We start from the raw sequence: 16,169 nt of genomic DNA, 5'->3' as shown, positions 1-16,169 counted from the left end.
ATATTTGAAAATGAATCTAAAAGCTAATATTTGAGGATCTTGTCCTCTCCCCGTGAGTTACGGGCTAGCAACTTGAAGATTTTATTGCGGCTATCTTGGAATTTTCCGCAGTCATCGGGTACACACATTAACAGTTGTTGTAACGGTTATCTAGTCCCTATTAGGGTGGTAAGGTTCAGATAAGTTGTCGTCGAGTTCATCTAATGGTAGGCCCAGGAAACGCGCTATTTTGACGAAGTCAGACCATAGGGAGAGGTGTGTCAGATGTGTAGGGTTAGCTGGGCATGCAAAGAGATGGTTGGGGTCATGTGGGGACTCGTTGCTTTCTGGACATATATGTCGGGATCAATTCTGTATAAGGAGGAGTTTCGTCTGCTACAGTATCCAGAACGAAGGTGCGCAAGGGTCACTCTCAATTCTTGTGACAACTCGAGCACGTCGTTTGCAATGAGTGGTGGTTTGACGCCAATTACTTCATTCAATGGGAGATAGTCGCTGAGGCTTATAGCTCCACTGTGAATGGCGTTCAGTGCATGTCTGGAGTTAGTTGTTATAGTCCGAAATCTGGTCGGCGTATTGTCTATTGGTCTTATGGCTGGTCATTTAGGACCGCCCATGCGATTGTCTTGTGTGTTACAAACAATAATTCTTTGCCTTTTCCCCACGTGCTGCCGGTTAGCGACTTGAGGATTTTGTTGCGGCTCTGTACTTAGGCAACAATCGCGGTCGTATGAGGAGTGAGGGAGCACAGGCTGTCGAGTATCACACTTAAAACCTTAGAGTTATTGACAGTCAGAATTTTAATGCCATCCACGCAATATTAAGGTCAAGTCTGTACTCCTTCATTCACTTTGTGGATATACAGTACTTGTCCAATAAATTACGAACGAGAGCAAAAAAACAAAAAAAAAATATATATATATATGGCGACAAAATATTGAATATTATTCAATACAAAAATATATTAATTTAAGTTTAATGTATATAGCTTATAAAAAATAATTTTTTTCTAAAATTAGCCAAATATTTTTATTTTTTATTAATGATTAAAGTTAGAACTATTTTTTACTTCGTTCGTAATTTATTGGACAAGTACTGTAGTCGCTGTGGATTTAGTGAGGGAGAGTGTTAGCTTCCGTGCAGCAAAGCAGAGAGAATGGTCGGAGAGATAGCCGTTTACTTGTCTGTCGAAGGGTGCAGTGTTAAATGCCGGTTAAAATAGCTTGCGCACTTGGTCAAGTCCAAGGAGGCATGGCCATCGAATTTTAACTCGCTCATCATGCCTCTTTGGATTAGACAAAGTCTTTACAGCAGTCCAAAGCTTACTCACACCGGTGGTAAGGTTACAAGGCATCAGGTGCTGTATCCATTTTGTGCGCTGTGTTAATTTACCATTCGCTAAATTCGGAGATCACAGGGATCGGCATGGTGTAAAGTGTCGCCCCGGTAACCAAAACAGTTTCTTCGGTTGAGAAATTGGGGCGTCATTCTTTCAACCGCTTTGAAGCGAGTGGTATTAATTCCGCTCACCTTGCGGAATTGACAGAATTGTCCACAGAATGAAAGTTTTTCGATCGAGAAAATTATAGGCATATGGTCTGATGTAAGGTTTAGCTTAGGTCGCAAGATTATGCTATTTATCAGATACCACTACCGATAGTAATACCAGCCGATCTATTACAAATACCCAGATTTCTTGTGGTGGCTTCGTCATTCATTGTGCAGTATGTCGAATCGTCTATGTGTTCCGGCAGCTCCATCCCCCTACAATAATTTCCCAAAGACCGTGATGCGCCTTAAAGTCGCCTATGATCAAATGGTTTTGTTGAACAACACGCAACAGGGGGGATGTATATATTTAATATTTCGAACTTGACATCGCCTCACCGTATATTCCTGGCATTGTGCAGAATTAATGCTGGGCCTCCATCATTATCGCGATGACGTTCCTTGTAACCTGCACAACTCAGAAGATCTGAGCGGCTTATTAACTTGGTTTCTTGGACCTCAGCTATCGATACACGTTCCTGATTCATGAAAGCAACTATCTCCTCGATCTCGAATTGTAGTATTCGGGTTTGTTGTTGTCCTAACGGTTATCAATGCCCGTTAGGATGGTAAGGGTTGTCCAAGTTGTCGTCGACGTCATATAGCGGGAGGCCCAGGAAACGTGCGGTTGCGACGGGGTCGGACCAAAGGGAAAGGGGTGTTAGATGAGTAGGGTTGGCAGGGCATACAAAGAGGTGGCCAGCGTTCAATTCCCACGATAGCCGGTTCTACGCACCGGAATTAACCCGGATTTTATCCGGCTAAGGGCTGTTTTTTCGGCGATCTAACCCCGCTTAGATCGATAAGTGTTATTCGGGATTGTCGCGGGTGTCTATGGGTGATTCAGGTAGTGAAAGAGTGGCATGTAGGTGTTTCTTGTTGTAGCTGTAGTACCCACAGGAACGGTTGCTGCACTGTGGTGTTATTTGGCGACGCCACTGTACGATGTTGCGAAGGCAGACTCTTTCAGCACGGAGAAACGTGCGACACTCTCTACTTACATTTGGTGCGCAAGCCGCAACACGTAAGGAAGTGACACCAGCCAGTGCAATGATTGGCCTTAACTGATGTGGCGTTCAGCCGTAGTGGCATGGTGCCACTACCTGTGCTTTAAGGCCTAAACAGGTTTTAAGTTGGGTTCATCCATTGCATGTATTACCCTTATGTTTGGATAAAGCCTTTTAGCGTATCATGACAGTCCTAACCTAAAACTCACCGATCCAAACAGGGTTAGATCGCCGAAATAACAAACCTTGGCCCGATAAAATCCGTGTCGGTTCCGGTTATGCCGAACTGCCTGTCATGGGAATGGCCTAAGCCAACGGTATAATCTTCGAAAAAATTATTCAGATCGGAGATGAAAATCACTTAAAACGCTATAGTTCAGAATAATACGAAACGTCATCACATAAATAGTGCAGGAATGATACTTTAGACGGCATCTAATAGTCCGTTCCCACGACAGTCGGGTCTACGTAACCGGAACGGACTCGGATTTTTATCCGGCCAAGGACTGTCAACTCGAAAGAATTCTGCCGCTACAGCAACAACAACAACGGCATCTAATAATATAAGAATATGCTTTTGGTAAAGTATTTCCACACAAGATAAAATTCCATTTTAAATTTTGTGTAAAAATTAGTTGAATGTTTTTTATTGTTAAACATACATAAGTAATAATACGCCGTTTTAAATTTAGGTGTAGGTTTCTTTCTTTATAGTGGGATATGCAAATGTTGCCTTGATCAAATAGCAAGCAAGTTCGAACATATTAAAGAGCTACATTGCGCATCAATAACAATACAATTAAATATAGTACATGAATATACATATATAAAAGGTAATTCAGTAAAAATTCTCGAATTGGCAACATATGTTCATATACTTGCGGAATACTTTTGGTTTCATATAAATATTTACTTTTTAATTTTAATTTACTTTTGTTTTAACTTTTTTGTTAATAAGCAATTTTAATTAATTGTTATGGAAACAGGTAGGCTTGTAAAGGGAATTATAAATTTTTTCAATATATATATATTACTTTTAATTACTTAAATGCAGGCCACTATTACATATATCAACGACACTTTCACTTAGCCATTCATGACCATACGCACAAATTCTTCATAATTCACATTGCCCTGTGTATCCTCTTGGTTGGTCATTAGTTGTTCGACCTCTTCATCGGTGAGTTTCTCACCCAAAGTGGTTAGTAAATGTCGCAATTCAGCTGATGAAATGAAACCGCTAGCATCCTTATCGAAATGACGCAGACCTTCAATGAAATCGTCGGCAGTGTCACCAGAACGCGCCTTCGAAATCGCTTGGTAGATGGGTAGGAAAACTTCGAAGCTAATGCGTTCATCCGGCTTCAATTGATGTGTGCACTTCTTCACATCCGATTCGGTAGGGTTTTGACCGAGCGCACGCAAGCACTCACCCACTTGACTCAATTGAATTTTGCCATCACCACGATTGTCGAAGAGATTGAAGGCTTCTTGGAATTCTGTAAGCAAAAAATTCAAAATTAGCTTTTATAATTAAATTTAAATGTAAAATGATGAAGGAAAAAACCTTCCACAGTGGTAAACGAGTTTTTAGTTGGCGGCTCGTAGATGTACATTGTAAATAGTGGCAACAAGGAACAAAGCACAAATTAACTGCTATATAGTTAATCGATTTGTTATGTATAATCAATAAAACTTTGCAATATTCACGCAATGTGTTGCATGATACGCGCAACTGACGACTGAATTGCGCAAAAGTGGTTTAGTGATGTGCCACCGCAAAAACATTGAAGGTGAACTTCGTGCTTGTGTATGGGCTGACTGTCGGTGAATGCACAGAATAAAAGTAACAAAAATAAATTCTTATAGTATATATTATTTGGAAAAACAATACTTTTTTTCTATTTATGTGTGCGCTTTCATATGTCAGAGCTTGGCTTTAAGTGTACATATAAACACCCTGTATTGGTATTTACTATCAATGTAGTTTTGAAATTTCATCCTTATATGGGAAAACATGTTTTTTCAAAGTGCAATGCCTTTTTAGTTGCACACTACACCCATTTATTCCCACAACTGTCGTCATAAATGTTGTAACTGCCGTAATGGTTTGGCGAAAAAATCGGAAGAAGAGACACTTGCAAAGTTCATAAAGCGTCTAAATCTGTTTTTAAATATACTTAAAAATATTTTGAATCAGATTTATTAGAATTTTTAGAATGGTATATACTTGTGTACATATGTATCTCATCAACACGCAAACCATATTTAGTCTACTTGAAAATATGATTTAAGAAGAGATTTAATAACGGGTGATTTTTTTGAGGTTAGGATTTTCATGCATTAGTATTTGACAGATCACGTGGGATTTCAGACATGGTGTCAAAGAGAAAGATGCTCAGTATGCTTTGACATTTCATCATGAATAGACTTACTAACGAGCAACGCTTGCAAATCATTGAATTTTATTACCAAAATCAGTGTTCGGTTCGAAATGTGTTTCGCGCGCGTGTTTTGTTCAGCGATGAGGCTCATTTCTGGTTGAATGGCTACGTAAATAAGCAAAATTGCCGCATTTGGGGTGAAGAGCAACCAGAAGCCGTTCAAGAACTGCCCATGCATCCCGAAAAATGCACTGTTTGGTGTGGTTTGTACGCTGGTGGAATCATTGGACCGTATTTTTTCAAAGATGCTGTTGGACGCAACGTTACGGTGAATGGCGATCGCTATCGTTCGATGCTAACAAACTTTTTGTTGCCAAAAATGGAAGAACTGAACTTGGTTGACATGTGGTTTCAACAAGATGGCGCTACATGCCACACAGCTCGCGATTCTATGGCCATTTTGAGGGAAAACTTCGGACAACAATTCATCTCAAGAAATGGACCCGTAAGTTGGCCACCAAGATCATGCGATTTAACGCCTTTAGACTATTTTTTGTGGGGCTACGTCAAGTCTAAAGTCTACAGAAATAAGCCAGCAACTATTCCAGCTTTGGAAGACAACATTTCCGAAGAAATTCGGGCTATTCCGGCCGAAATGCTCGAAAAAGTTGCCCAAAATTGGACTTTCCGAATGGACCACCTAAGACGCAGCCGCGGTCAACATTTAAATGAAATTATCTTCAAAAAGTAAATGTCATGAACCAATCTAACGTTTCAAATAAAGAACCGATGAGATTTTGCAAATTTTATGCGTTTTTTATAAAAAAAAAGTTATCAAGCTCTTAAAAAATTACCCTTTAGTTCAATAGTTTGATAAGTAAATTTGGGAATTGCCTGATTCTAATCTTTTGTGTATTTTCACTACTGTCTTATTATCTAAACTATACACGTATTTTTGTAATTTACAGTCTACAGTTTTATTCGGCCAATAAATATGGGCTTATCAGCTTATCAAAAATAATGGTAAAAAAAATAATTTTACTGCAATTAAAAAATTAAATCGGACATTTGAAAAGTACAAAAAACCAGAATCTTAACCGCAACATAAATCTAAGTATATACATAGATGTATCCCAATATATATTATATTTTATTTAACTTCTTAATTTGTACGCAATTTTAGAAATGTGATTTGGTCAACAATTCTTAGCTGCTTGCAGTACAAATCGTTAATATTGACCATAAAATGAACGAACGTGTATACACAGCGTTTAAAATTTGCCAAATATGGTAAAGAAACTGCCATACCTCGACATAAATAATTTAACGCTGATATAAATAGGCAGTTTGGAGCAATTCAATTTCATTTTGACTTTAGCAGTATACGTAGAATGCCAAAAGTTCTTCAAACACACACTAATAAATTATAACTTCTTCCAGCAGACCGAAATAAGTTTTATGTCAAAGCAGCTGTACTGCATGTACTTGTGTAGCATGGTAGTAATCACGACTTTATACACATTCTTCATACACTTAAACCAATAATCGCAAAATGGTGTACATTTATTGATGGAGTCATCGTTTGCATTTATTGTCGCACGAACGCTACGTCAATATACCGCAGTGATATCTTTTCATTTTCTTTTTGTTTATTTTGTGCTTTTTAAGTACTTTAGTATGTAAAACGGTTACTCGATCAAGGTACAATGAGTCATCTGCTTGCCGCAAGAAATATGTAGAGCGAAAAACAGCGATTATTCATCTTAATTTAAATATGCTCAGACCATTGCAATGCTCTATTAATGTTATAATATTGGTTGAAAGCTGTTTACAATTAATACCTTTAGTAAGGAACACATTCAATGGTTTAAACACACCCACTGCCATTCCGTACAATACACATTCTAATATTTACCACAGCTCCTTGTTTTCGTGTTTTACTTACCGGCTAATTGATCCTCGCTGAAGTTTGTCTGCAAAAGAATTATAATATATTAAATTTAGTTAACTTTAGACGCTTTTAATTTTACCATTTTTGTGATTATTTTACTGAAGAAATTGGAAAGTTGAAAAAAACTTTAGAAAATATATACACGTCAAAACGATTTCAAGTTCTTTTTTGGAATGTGTCAGCGACTGACTGCTAAAGTCGTTGCCAGCTTATGAAGAGAATGTAGCTGCCACCTAATTAGGAATAATAAAATAAAGTTATCTTATGTGACACAAGATGTATTCTTAACCCGGACGTTAAGCGCTCAAAAAATTGCTTTCAAATTGTATAAACCCCTTACACTTTTTGAACTTAAGCGTTTATAGTTTGTTATTTTCATAGATTGATAGCAAAATAAAAGCAAGTCAGCAGCTTGCGATACGGGTTTAAATTTTCGTCAATTTTGACAAGTAGTTCGTATGACTTGAAAGGTGTTCTTAATCGTATAATTACAGCGTAAGAATATATTTGCATACACATTTTTACTTATCAGCTTATTTTATATGGAAGATTAGCCAACATAATTATGTTGGCTTGTCATCATAGCTTGTATATTGAACTAGAGTCATTGCCAGTTCATCGCTTTTTTTATTCACAATAGCAAGGTTTTTCTCCAAAAAGTAGTTGGCAAAGCGGGAAACCTCATTTTGACAGATTAAAATGTAAACAAACCTAAATTACATATTTTTGGATGAGTATTGACATAAAATTAAGACAAATATGAATACTTGTTTTCAGTTTTTTGCATTCTAGACCTCAAAGAACTAAAATAAATATATTTGTATAGTATATTAATATTCCGTTTAGAAATTTGAAATTTCAAACTAAATTGTATATCAGCTGATTGTTCTTGTCCGCATTACCAACCCAATTAATTTTTAAGCGAATATATGGAATAAGCTAAGTGCGTTTTATTTGTCCATGATTTAGCTATTAATTTGTGATGGTCAATTAAAACATGGCTAATATTTCTTAACTGAAATTTATGAGTTAACAAATAGTGTACTATAAACAAAGACATTCACGATAGGTTGTCATTCAACGTTAATGTCATACCACATTAAAAGTGTTGTACGATGCTTTAACGCCTTAACGAAGACGCGGCATCCCTATATAAAGCGGCAATGTAAAACGTCAACTTTCACTTAAATTCTAAAATTACTACTATAGAATTAAAAAGCAAAACAAATTAGTTTGTTAATAATACTTTCAATAATTTGTACAAGCATTAAACATCAAGCATTAAATAACGCGTCAAGAAATTTTTAAGAAAAATTACTCTTTAAAACTCCGACATGTTTATTTAAGTAGGCACTTTACAAAATCCATGGACCGTAATTTCTTTTAATTTTAAGAAGGCAGTTAGTTGAAATAAAGTATGCATCCAATTTTTCTGACAGAATAAATGTCTGACAGATGGCAAAGCAAGGTTATAATTTGAGTCTCTCTCAATAATTTAATAGAAAATTAGGTACAAATTATATAGAATACGTTGTTGCAATTTTTTAAATTAAATGATAGATTTTTAAAGGCATCCCCTTTTAAAGAATAACGTTGAGAACACAAAAAGTTTTTGAATTAAAATAACGTTTTGTTGGCGACGTAATTGAACTTTACGTCACTGACGTATTGCACGTTAAACAACCCAAATTTTGTTCACCACATACAACCCTGTATGGAGTTAACAAAAAGAGCGATAAATATGTAAAACAAAAAGGAATCCTCCAAAAATATTTGCAACAAGAAAAATAAAGGAAATAAAGAGAATAAAAAAGAAAACAAAATAAAATTGCAAGCAGCTGTGAGCGGACAAACAAGTCATTCGTCCAGGAACAAATGCAATCCGACCAACTACGCATAACGACTTCATGAATACCAGAAACTGCTTTTAACATAGTGCATTCGTGTTTGTTTGTGGTTCTGTGCGAAAATACCGCATTCGTATATACTCTGTAGTTCTGTCTTTCGTGGGACAACTTTCAATTGGGAGACACAAGATAAAGCAAAAGAAAATGACAAAAATAAAGAAGTAGCGGAATTTTGTATTTTGTGCACCGCAATTGCTTGGTCGCTTGGTTCAGTTCGAAAGCAATTCAATTCGCTGTCACTCGTCGTCGACAACAATCGTTCGTTATTCGTTATACAAGCTCCGCAATAATTCTGCGCGCAGAAGATCAGCAGGGAGTTGAATATAATGGAATAACTGCATATAAAAAATCAAATCTAATTGGAAAATTTTTCTTGAAAATTCTTTGGAAAGAATATTTGCTGTTAAACGGTAGTGTGTCAATGTTTTCAAATTATGTTAGTGTGTGTAGAAATTAATGAAAATTCAATGAAAAGTATTAAATCGAATAGAGCTTTTGTGGCAGAGGAAAATTTAGAAGCGCAAATTGGCAAAATATATTGACGCGAATGTGTTAATTGCGTTCGTCAGTGTGTGTTTTTGTGTGCGTACTTGCAATTCGCGTATACTTGTGTAGGTGTGCATTGCAGTCGATTTTTACTGCTGAACGGATCTTAACAGCAGACAAAAAAAGTTACGGAAGTGCAAAAAAATATATGTATTTATTTAGAAGTATTTCTTAAATAAAAGTTTGTGAAAATTCATCACTGTATAAAATTGGCATTGGAAGAGTTTGACGCTGCTGTGGGCAGCAAAGAAAAGTGCAATAACAGAGATTGCAAGGCAGTGGAGTGCAGGAAAATCAATCAAGAATTTTCAGTGTATTTTAAATACAAAGCAGTAATTAAAACGCAATGTAAAACAGCATATAAGAGCAGAAAATATTGCAATGCTATGAAAATAATAAGGTTTGTGAAAAATCAAGCAGTAAAACAATTCAATTCGATGATAACAAAGAGCATAAAGTTGAATATTCCTGCATTTTGCATATTCTGCTGTTCGCAATTTAACAGCTGATAAAAATTAATAAGTGGTGACAGCAAATAAATAAATAAAAAACTGCCCTATTGTGAAAATCTTATCATATTTTCATACTACTGCTGCAAATCTATCTGGTGCGACAAAGGGCGACTCAACATTGCAGCTAAAAAGTACATTCTGATAGGTACTACATTAAAAGATATTGGAATGCAACTTTTCAATTGCAACTATCCATCGAAAGCAGTCCAATAAGAGTCTAGTGCAGGTATAGATTCATAGATTAATGAACACTTACGTAAATATACAAATGACTGATACGGAAAGGTCGACACAGTAAATTTTTTAACTACGCATTTTGCATTAGAGAAAGCAGTGAAACAAAACAAAGAAAGATAAGGCAATGAAAAGTTGCTTGAAATCATAACACAGCTATCGTGTGACAAATATTGTATTTATAAGTAATTGCTTTCTGCTCAAAAAGCCTATTTAGTTGCAAAAGCGTTTTATCTGCTGGTAAAAATAGTAAAAAAAACAAGAGAATTGTATAGGACAGGCACACAATCGTCACATACTCTATTAAAATATAATATTTTTTTGTTTGACAACGAGTTGATAACGTCAATTATTATCGCAGTGTAATATTCGCCGTGATATTGTGCCAGACTTGGTGGTGGCTTCATGCTTATTTTATATGCTTAGGTAGCAAAAAATCCACAGTGATAACTACAATTTCAACATAAAGTTGCAAAGATGACTAACAATGCTACCAACTCCACATCTCGATTTCGCTCACAACGCAACGACGTAAGTTAACATTTTTTACAATTTTCTAAAATACATACGCATGTACTGAAATCTTTTTTCAGACACATGTTTTTGAATACCTTATGAATCCATTTATTTATTTTTGTTTTGGCATAAACGTACATATTTACACTGTACATATGTATTCTTTTTTGAAAATCATTCCTTTTACATTTTTTTATTATTTTCAGAGGACATTTATCTGCAGCTATGCACATATACATAAATATATATACTACCTTACGTATTTGTTATTATTGCATATTCAATACATATGTACATACATAAGTAATTGAGTTTTCATACTTAAGAATTATTATTCATTTTACTACTGTTATTTTTTAGGTTTCAAATCCTTGTCGTACATTTTCTCATTTGTACATATATTTAACTGTATACATAAATATTTTTTATTGTTAAAAGTGAACAATTATTTTTTTAACCATATTGCCATTGACTCTGAAGTAATGTTTTCCTATTGTTTTTGTATTAATTTTAAGTGTTGTATTAGATCCATTACACAAATTGAAGTCTTACAAGGGGCGTTTGAGAGTCCACGTTGGGTTGGATTCGCATCAAAGTTCTTTATGCTTTAGTCTGAATATCCATACTTCACTTTTTTGGTATATATATTTTTTTGCTTTTTATACGAGTTTGCTTGATTCTTATGCAGTTTATAAAACTACATGTAATCAGGTCATATTCAGAAAGATAGTTAACTATTCTCAGTTTCTCCTGCTTTTTTATTTCGTTTGACAGAAGTGATTTATTGAATGAAAACAGAAGGACTAAGTACTTGTAAATTTCGCAATCTTTCATTTTCAATTATATCGTCCTTAAAATATATGAAAAGTCAATTGCATTTTTTGAGCGACATTTGCTTCAAGCGCGTTGTCAGAGACCAGTAGATCGAAGGTAGCCTTTCATGTTGAGATCATATCGAATAGTTCTTGGCATTGATCTGGTTGATATATCTATTTCCTTTGTCATAAATCTCTGTTTGTAAGGGTAAGGCGTTCGTGAACGGTTTTGTTGGCTGAATGGATTCGAACCACGCAAAGTCGGCTACTTTTTTTCTGTCATCAACTGTAGACGTTTGGTAAAAACGATCAACACTGCTATTTTTCTTGAGAAACTCATAAATTTCATTTGTAATTTTTCACACGCAATACAATGTTCTTTAGCTCCCCACTGTAATCTTCAGAAGGAAAATAAGACCTATTTTTAATATGTTTTTTTTTACAAAAAATGAAAGAAATTTTATTCAAACTTTTTATTATTCCAAAGCAACATTATTTACAAAGATTTTGCGAAATTTTCAATATGAAAATATTCAAAACTCGATCATTACGACGTCATATCTGGCAGTCTCTCTGGAAATATCTGACTCTGGGCTGACAGCACAACTTCTTACATGATCATCAATAGTAAAAAGAAGAAAAAAAAACAATTTCTTCTGACGTTGTACCGTGGTTTTGGATAGTAAACCATATCAAGTTTTGTGAACATCACACTAACTCTCCGTATAACATTTTTCGCCTCTGATAGGACTGTTTCATTAAGTATGGGAAAGAATGCAGATAAAACGTGGACCAGTGAATAGTTACATATGTACACATATTTTGAGAAACATAAATCCATAAGTTACATACATATGTACGGGGTCGATACGCTATTTATTCATTCAGAATTGCATTGATTCCTACTGGCAAGCTGTTGTGTGCCCATTTGGCCCCCTTTAAATTGCATTGTGTGAAATCTGCAAACATTTTGTGGTCCATTTCCTAACGAACAATGCTTTTAATTGCATTTATTTATCTTTTTTCATGCTTTGCATACAAATTTTAAATTAATCTGGGCATTTTCACAGCAGCACATCGCACTCGTACCTTTTCTTACTGAAGTGAGCAACTGGAGCAACATGCAAATACATAAATTTGTACTTAAGCATGTATATATGTACATATGTATGTAAGTATGTATGCTAAAGGAAACACGCGAGTATAGAAATTGCGTGAAGCACTTCATTGCGCCCATACGAAATGCGATCTTTTCATATCTCCATGTATATGTATGTAGTGAGCGTATATCTTTCAATTTGCCAGTAAGTAGTGGATATTCTTTTGCATTTGATGCTCCGCTGCTGTTGCTCCGGTTTTGGTTGCTCTATACTGGTGTAATGGCGTAAACACGAGTGTGCTTCGCGTATTTTGCTGTCGTTGTACGCCAATAAATGATAAGTGGGTGAGATGCTGACATACATACCGCACTTACATACACACAGACATATGTGTGTAATTGTATCTAGTAAACAAATTAACAACTAACAACCACCTACTCTTAATTGTAACATAATAAACAACTTATTTAAGGTGTTATTGACGCTAATTAATCACATGGACTGCACGGAATTGTGTGATTTTATTGCATATTCTACATACTTTTGTGTAGCCAGTCAACGGAGCATAAATATTGGTTAGTTGACCTAATTTTTAGCTTTGTATATATACTGCGCAAACGTAAAAGAGGAACTGTTAGAGCTAGAACACGAGGTACTGACCGCCATTCACAGTGGAGCCATCAACACCTTCACCGACTACCTTCCCGTGAATGGCGTTCTTAGAGTCAAACCACCACCTATAGCAGACGAAGAGCTCCAGCTGCCGCGAGAAACGCGAGTGACCCTAGCGCAACTTCGTTCTGGATACTGTAGCAGGTTAAACTCCTACTTATCCAGAATAGACCCTGACATACCTAATGTATGTCCTGCATGCAACGAGTCTTCGCATGACACTGACCACCTCTTTGCATGCCCTACGAACCCCACACATCTAACACCCTCCTCCCTCTGGTCCGACCCTGTCGAAACAGCACGTTTCCTGGGCCTACCGTTAGATGACGTCGACGACAACACAAATGATTCTTACCACCCGAACGGGGATTAGTATCCCGTTAAAACAACAACAACACGACAGTCGAGTTTAAGTAATCGGAACGGACACGGATTTTTATCCGGCCAAGGATTGTCAACTCGGCACCATTCCTCGAAATTACTTTAGAGAGGCTTTTTTGCCGCTACAACAACAACAGGAACTGTTAAAAATACACAATATCACTTTTATAAAAAAAGCCATGAAAGCTCCAACAGTATATAAAACTAATCACAAAAAATACTCACAGTTTAACTCCTTTCAGCGATCAAAAACTAGCTAGAGTTACAAATAAAACGCGAAGTTTCAACAAAATAAAAAATAAAAAATCGGAGAAAATAAAGAATAAAGAAAAACATGAAATCTAATGGAGAATGTTTATTGTGATTCGAAAGGTTATTTTTTGGCATATATTTTTTGATTATTATCTCTTTTAAATGTTGGCCGCGGTTATGTCTCAGATGGTCCATCCGTTGAGTCCAATTTTCGTTGACTCGTTCGAGCATTTCGACTGCTAATTTTCGTATGACACACGTGAAGTTTTGCTCCAAGACCTGAATCGAAGCGGGATTGTCCGCATAGGCTTTTATACTTTCCATATCTCCAGAAGAAAAAGTCTAAAAGTGTGATACTACGCAATCCTAATGACCAATCGACCAGCCAAAAACACGAAATTATCTGCTCACTGATGTATTCTCTCAATAAATCCATTGATTGATCCGATTTGTGGGAAGTGGCGCCGTCTTGTTGAAACCAAATGTCGCCATTGACGGTTACGTTCTCACCTGCATTTCTGCAAATTTGGACTGATGATTCCACCGGCCCACAAATCACATTAGACCGTTGTATTTTCTGGATGAAATGCCAGCTCTTGAATCTCTTCAGGTTGCTCTTCGTCCCAAATGCGTCAATTTTGCTTGTGTACATATCCATTCAGTCAGAAATGGTCACGAGCGCTGAAAAAAAATTGGCTCCAAAACGTCAGATCTTCTTGGTACTTTTCAAGACTCCGTAGATTGAAGCGATTTTGAAGATCGAACGCCTTCAGTTCTTGCACAAGCTGTATTTTGTACGGTTTTACTTTAACATCTTGGCGTGGAATCTGCTCTCCACGGTCTTTTGTGTACACTCTTACATACGAATGCAATCTTTTCTTCGCTGCGTGCTGGATTTGGTCTTTTTGGTCGAATATTAACTGATAATGATGGCTGGGTCTCAAGAAGGCTAATGGTGTTGCAAATACTTGTAGTACGCCGATTATGTTGATCATAAGTACAGAAGGTGAGTTTTCGTAATAAAGTTGGAACAATTCATAAACGTTGTTCAGGCGTAAGTCTTTCAATGGTAGAATGCCAAACAATACTAAACAAAAATAACATGTTAGCGAAGAGCCACTCACACATGATCTGCCAAAAAAGATTATTAAAAAAAGTACCTTTACCTCCCATAGTTCCTTTATCGACTACAAATTTTCGATGGGGTGCCAGGGCACTGTGGCGACCATTCCAAATACTGGTGAATTGGTATCTATGGTATACCTTGTAAAAAAAAGACGAGCTGAGTCAATTTAGCGAGGTCGGTGTAAGCGCGACTAGTCCTTCCCTTTTTGAGATATCGATTAAAATTTTTAACGTCCTTTGCTCTTCAAGCAGTTCCTCATTTCTCGGGACTGCCGATATCGGATGACTACAGCATATGTGTACCTGCCATAGAAACTTAAAGTTTTTGTATGGAAAACTCTTTTAAATGAATTTACTTACATATGTAATATCATCATGAAATGCGGCATAGATTTTTTCCAAGACATCGACCATATAGCCTATACATAGCTACCATTCAAACTGACCTATCAAAATCAAGATCTTTTCATACCAGAAAATGATTTAAAAAATGTATCTGTGAAGGGTATAACCAACTTGAATCAATTTTTTTGGAAAAAAGAAAAGAAATTGGAATCCTACACTTTCAGGCTTTATCAAACATGTATAACTAATTTTTTTTGGAACGTCTTGATTTTGGTTTATGACCATACACAATAATTTCTAGGATATATAATTTTTTTTTTGAGTTTCCTCTGCAAATTCGAAAAATATTTAATATTTTCTTCAAAAATTTTACTGTGTATTGGTAAAATATGTTTAAATATACATTTTTTATCTCATATTGGTCTTTATAATAGAATTTGTCTATCTAGAACATACAGGTCATCTGCACTGCTATTTCAATGAACACAGCTGTACTACACTAAACATTTAAAAAAATTGATTTAGTATTTTTTTTTCAAATTCCCAGAAGTGATATGCTAAAAATAAATAAAGTACCTATAAATTTTATTATTACCATCTGACATAAACATGTTACTTATACGCCATGTAGCACAGATATCTCTGTTGACCTTATGTATTAACATAAAAGATTCCTTTTAAATTTATAATTAAACTGAGTTTTCCTGTTAAAGATTGTGGGCAAGGAATAAGACTAATTCTAGCAGTCAAATTATTCAACATGTTGAGACATTATAACTCATCTCTACTTAGATTTTGTAGAATTCGATTTTGAATATTTGATTTTTCGTTTTAATATATTTTTTGATTTTTTTCCAAAAAAATTTCGAAATAT

General features: G+C 35.7%; 2 protein-coding genes across 6 annotated transcripts in view; one reads left to right on the top strand and one right to left on the bottom strand.

Moving 5' to 3' along the window:
* Positions 1 to 3,574: 3,574 nt before the first annotated feature.
* LOC105224625 (myosin-2 essential light chain) lies at positions 3,575 to 7,101 on the bottom strand. Of its 2 annotated transcripts, XM_011202771.4 has the most exons (3): positions 6,970 to 7,101; positions 6,885 to 6,912; positions 3,575 to 4,054 (listed from the first exon to the last, which is right to left on the bottom strand). In XM_011202771.4, exons 1-3 carry the CDS (start codon positions 6,970 to 6,972, stop codon positions 3,642 to 3,644), a joined length of 444 nt encoding a protein of 147 aa, XP_011201073.1. In that variant the 5' UTR covers positions 6,973 to 7,101; the 3' UTR covers positions 3,575 to 3,641. The 2 variants fall into 2 exon arrangements, with proteins under 2 accessions (XP_011201073.1, XP_011201072.1); XM_011202770.4 differs by lacking the exons at positions 6,885 to 6,912; positions 6,970 to 7,101 and adding an exon at positions 4,123 to 4,358.
* A 1,611-nt stretch (positions 7,102 to 8,712) lies between these two features.
* Positions 8,713 to 16,169, top strand: part of LOC105224624 (F-box/LRR-repeat protein 20) — a 126,978-nt gene continuing 119,521 nt past the window's right edge. Inside the window, exons 1-2 of one of the 4 annotated variants that reach the window (XM_049453979.1) lie at positions 8,715 to 9,207; positions 10,451 to 10,620. In XM_049453979.1, coding sequence (XP_049309936.1) covers positions 10,567 to 10,620 — 54 coding nt within the window. In that variant the 5' untranslated portion in view covers positions 8,715 to 9,207; positions 10,451 to 10,566. Of the gene's footprint in view, positions 10,621 to 16,169 lie in introns of all 4 variants that reach the window. The other 3 variants (XM_049453978.1, XM_049453976.1, XM_049453977.1) reach the window with 3 other exon arrangements.

Source organism: Bactrocera dorsalis, chromosome 3 (assembly GCF_023373825.1).
Source record: "Bactrocera dorsalis isolate Fly_Bdor chromosome 3, ASM2337382v1, whole genome shotgun sequence".
NCBI classification, from domain to species: domain Eukaryota; kingdom Metazoa; phylum Arthropoda; class Insecta; order Diptera; family Tephritidae; genus Bactrocera; species Bactrocera dorsalis.
Note: the sequence above shows the minus strand (reverse complement) of the source record. Positions and strands in the feature narration are given on the sequence as shown.

Coding starts and splice junctions, on each gene's coding strand:
- LOC105224625 (XM_011202770.4), bottom strand. CDS start 4,171: ATGTACATCTACGAGCCGCCAACTAAAAACTCGTTTACCACTGTGGAA. Junction 4,055..4,122: donor CTCGTTTACCACTGTGGAAG/GTTTTTTCCTTC, acceptor TTTTGCTTACAG/AATTCCAAGAAGCCTTCAAT.